The 4,917-nt window shown below is 43.4% G+C and overlaps 1 protein-coding gene across 1 annotated transcript; it reads left to right on the top strand.

Annotated features, from left to right (window-relative positions):
• Nucleotides 1-2,228, top strand: LOC132559365 (uncharacterized). The gene is made up of 3 exons (XM_060223973.1): nt 1-54; nt 837-1,833; nt 1,966-2,228. The coding sequence occupies exons 1-3, from the start codon at nt 1-3 to the stop codon at nt 2,226-2,228; spliced, it is 1,314 nt and encodes a 437-aa protein (XP_060079956.1).
• Nucleotides 2,229-4,917: the final 2,689 nt, after the last annotated feature.

Raw genomic sequence — 4,917 nt, 5'->3', positions numbered from 1 at the left:
ATGTTGGAACGTGAAACCAGCACTGAACGTCAATTTACAAGCACACAAAGACGTGTATGTTCACAGATCATGAATATATAGTAAATGTGCTGTAGTACAAGTGTAGTTTACCTGAAGTTAGTGTTAACCCCCAGTGTAGTGTAGCTTTCAGTGAAATAGCGCTATAGAACCATTAGAGGTTGTAAAAGTAGGTCGGATTGCATAATAAACAAATGCTATTGTTCTGAGAGTCAGAATAGGTTGAGCATATTATTATCAATTGTTACAATATGTAGGATTGGTTGCTATGTAAAGCTACTGCATTGACCAGGGTGTAGATTCTGTAGAACAAATACTGCAATTTACTGTTATCTTGCACAGAACAGGATAGGTCGGGTAATTCATACAGATATTTGATATATATTGAAAGTGAAAAAGTTGTTCTAATGTGAGTACTAATTAGAATAAGTGAACAACACAGAACAGTTGTTTGTGTACTAAAGGCAATGCTAGAGAGAAGTCGAGTATTGTGAGACTCGAAATCAGGTTAGGCACCAGCAGATAGGCTTATTTCAATACAGTGGGGTTTGTTTACATTTTTATGAAGAAAATATTGTGAAGTGACAAACCATACATCGTATATTGCTGTAATGTTAAAAAGATACAGTAATATTTCTTAAGAGTAGAAATTCAAATACTGTAAAGTGACAGCAGTATTAGCAGCAGGTACTCTCAGGTATTATTGTCCATACTTACTTGCATAAGCGACTGGAAATACACCATGGAGTACGAGAAATGGTTAAGTTACGGTGAGCGATTGGGATATAAAGAAGCTGAGTTGCGGAATTTTGTGGCAGCTGGAACGGGAATACCTTGAGAGAGAGGAGAGAGCACTTAGACGAAGCAAGGAAAAAGAGGAGAGAGAGGAGGAAAAACATAAAATGGAGCTCGAGGAAGCAGAGAGGGATAGACAGGAAGCTGAGAAAAGTAGACTGTTTGAGATGGAAAAGCTTAACCTTCAAGCTGACATAGAATTTTCTAGGCTTAAGGCAGAGCAGGAGAAAAGTGCATTGTCAATGTCGAACTCGGAAGAGTCGAGGTCAAGGTCACTGCGACCAAAGTTACCAAAATTTGACGAACAAAAGGATGACATGGATGAATTTTTAGAGCGATTCGAGAAGTTTGCTACAGCTCAACACTGGAACGAAGACATTTGGGCAGTGAGCCTTAGCCCCCTATTGACCGGTAAAGGGCTACAAGTCTATTCAAGCATGCCTGCAACTCAGATCAACAAGTACGATGAGTTGAAGAAAGCGCTTCTCAGGAGATACGCGTTAACCGAGGAAGGTTTTCGCGTAAAGTTTAGGGACAGTAAACCGGAGAAGGGTGAAACGGCATTTCAATTTGTCGCGAGGCTGTCACGGTACTTGACGCGGTGGACTCACATGTCCGAGATCGAACAGTCGTTTGAAGGGTTATCAGACCTGCTTATCAGGGAGCGGTTTATGCAAGCCTGTTCAACGGATATGGTCCTGTTCCTTAAAGAGAGAGCACCCAAGAGTGTTGAGGAGTTAACTCGACTCGCGGAACAATATATGGAGGCCCATGGAGGAAGTATTACGGAATCTGGCAAGGTCAAATTTAGCAACCCCAATAAGACACATTTTCCATCGCGCCGTAATAACCAGCAACAGCAGAGTGACCAATCGACAGACACTAAGGGTCAGAAAACGCGTCGGTGTTTCATTTGTGGTGATGAAGGACATATCGCTCGCGATCACGCAGAAGTAGGCAAGATTGGATCTAAGCCTCTCAAAAGCAGCCATTACAAGGACTCTAGCAAAGCAACTCTTTGTAAGTCCATGGAAAAGAGAAGGGAGGTTGGGGTCAAACATATTTGTAAGACGAAGGGACCATAAACAGAGCCAGTGGGACGTTTACGACTGGAAGACAGTGGGATTCCTGTCCAGCTTGGATACACGGTAGGTCAGTCGGTGCAGGCTTTAAGGGATACAGGAGGTAGCAGCGCCGCTATCAGGGAAGCTCTTGTAATGCCTGACCAGATGACAGACAAGAAACTCCCATGTATATTGATTGATGGGACAGAGCGGATGTTCAGAACGGCCAGGATTTTTGTGGATACCCCCTTCTATGTTGGGGAATTGGAGGCAATGTGCATGAGCAATCCAGTCTACGACTTAGTGATCGGTAACATTGATGGAGCTAAGTTAACGGCTGACGCCAATTAGAAGCCATAAATGGAAGAGAATCAAGTCTCTGCAGTTATGACTAGAGCCGAGGCTAAAAAAGAGAAAGAAGCGATTAAGCCACTTTATGTTCAAGCCAGGAAAGTTGAGTTAGTCGGACTGGATGGACTTAAGGAAGCCCAGAAAGGGGATAAGTCGCTCGACAAGTGGCGTGGGATTGCAGAAGGCAAAGGAGATAATCAAGGCAAAAAGTATAGAATGGAGTTGAAAAACGACATCCTATACCGGATCTTCACGCAGAAGGAAAGGCAATCAGATATAGAAGTCCGTCAGATCGCTTTACCCGAAATGTATAGGGAACAAGTGATGTCGTTCGCACATGAGTCAATAGTTGGAGGTCATTTGGGAATACAGAAGACTATCGATAGAATATCAACAAGTTTCTGTTGTTCTGGAATGACAAGTGACGTGACACACTTCTGCAGATCCTGTGATGTATGTCAAAAGACAATACCTAAGGTCAAAGTGACAAAGGTACCTTTAGGGGAGATGCCATTAATTGAGGAACCTTTCTAAAGGGTGGCTGTGGATCTTATCGGGCCTATTTACCCTGCGTCGGAGAATAAGAACCGCTACATACTAACGATGGTAGACTATGCAACAAGATACCCCGAGGCCATAGCGTTACCCAAGATCGAAATGGAAAGAGTGGCAGAAGCGTTGCTGGAGATGTTCTGTAGAGTTGGATTTCCGAAGGAAATATTAAGCGACAGAGGGTCACCTCAAGACTCATGGAGGAGGTGTGTAGGTTAGTTTCGGTCAAGCAATTGTTCACAACTCCTTACAACCCAAAATGCAATGGCTGGTGTGAAAGGATGAATGGTGTTCTTAAGGGCATGTTAAAGAAAATGTGTCAAGAACGACCAAAGGACTGGGACCGATATATCCCGGCAGTTTTGTTCGCCTATAGGGAGGCCCCGCAAGCAAGTACTGGGTTCTCACCGTTTGAATTATTATACGGGAGGACCGTCCGCGGTCCCATGCAAGCACTGAAGGAAATCTGGACGGATGAGGCAGAAGAAACGTCCGACGTGAGAAATACTTACCAGTATGTTCTTAATCTCAGGAATAAGTTGGAAGAAACTTGTAAAATAGCGAGAGAGAGTTTACAACAGGCACAAGGGACATACAAACACCACTATGAGAGGAAAACGAGGAATCGACGATTCGAGGTTGGACAGAAAGTATTAGTGTTACTTCCAACGGTCAACAACAAACTCCCGTTACAATGGAAAGGACCATTTGAGATAGTGGAGGTTGTCAATCGCATGGACTACAAGGTCAACGTTGGTGGTAAAGTTAAGGTGTACCATGTTAACTTGCTAAAATTGTATGTGGAGCGTCGGGAAAACAAGACTAATCGCGAGCAACAGTCGGATGCGGCGGCTGCAATTGCTGTTATTGAGGCGGAGACTGGTAATAAAAGGGGAGCAGTGGACGACAAGACTTGCTCGAGTTAGGAGACTTTGCCGGTAAAGAGACATTCCGTGATGTGAAAATCAGCAATGAAGTTATCACGCTCCTGGAAGAATTTAGCGATATATTTACTGATGTCCCAGGAACAACGCATCTGGAGGAGCATCGGATAGAGACTACCACTAAAGATCCTATTAGGGTACCATACGCCAAAAGGAAGGAGGTACAAGCGGAAATAAGGAAAATTATAGAAATGTGTATAGTCGAACCCTCAAGATCAGCATACAATGCTCCGATCGTCATGGTGAAAAGAAAGACCAAACAAACCGGGTGTGCATTGACTTCCGTAAATTAAATGCCGTAACATTCTTTGACCCTGAACCCATGGGAGACATTCAGGACTTCATGACAAAGCTTGATAAGGACAATTACTTTTCTAAATTCGATCTCAGCAAGGGCTACTGGCAGATACCAGTAGAGGAGAAGTCGCGTCATCTAACAGCCTTCTCGACATCGGAAGGATGTTACCAATTCAGGAAACTTCCATTTGGGCTTGTTAACTCAGAAGCTACATTCAGCAGGATGATGAGGAAAATGTTGGACGGAAGTAGCAATACAGACCATTATGTCGACGATATACTTGGTCACGATCAGACGTGGGATGGACATTTTGGGAATACGCGTTGCCAATTTAACAGTTAGACCCACAAAGTGCGAGATTGGGTACAGGACACTGGGATTTGTTGGATATACTGTTGGTGACGGAACTGTTTCTATGGAGGATGATAAACTACAATTGATTAGTGACGCACAACACCTAAGACAAAAAGACAAGTGCGAGCATTTCTAGGACTCGCAGGTTACTATCGAAAGAAAGGACGGCCAAATCAGATTGACTGGGGACCTGGAGGAGAAGCAGCATTCACACGCCTTAAAGATATCCTTACTTAGGCTCCTATTCTGAGGCTGCCACACCTTTCGAAAAATTTCATAGTACAGTCTGATGCTTCAGACACTGGTTTGGGTTGTGTTTTGTTGCAAGAGCACAGTGATGGTCTATTCCCAGTCGCCTATGCAAGTAAGAAATTGCTTGATAGGGTAAAGAACTATTCTGTTATCGAGCGCGAATTTCTAGCCATTGTGTTTGCTATCAAGAAGTTCCAAATGTACTTACATGGAAGAGAATTTGTTTTGTACACAGACCATAAGCCATTGTTGTATATCCAAAAGAGCAAGGTAGAAAGTAGTAGAATTA

This window comes from Ylistrum balloti, unplaced genomic scaffold (genome assembly GCF_031769215.1).
Source record: "Ylistrum balloti isolate Yb309-2 unplaced genomic scaffold, AGI_CSIRO_Ybal_v1 Utg370898, whole genome shotgun sequence".
Taxonomy (NCBI): Eukaryota; Metazoa; Mollusca; class Bivalvia; order Pectinida; family Pectinidae; genus Ylistrum; species Ylistrum balloti.
The sequence above is the reverse complement of the archived record's forward strand: the minus strand, read 5'-3'. Positions and strand labels throughout refer to the sequence as shown.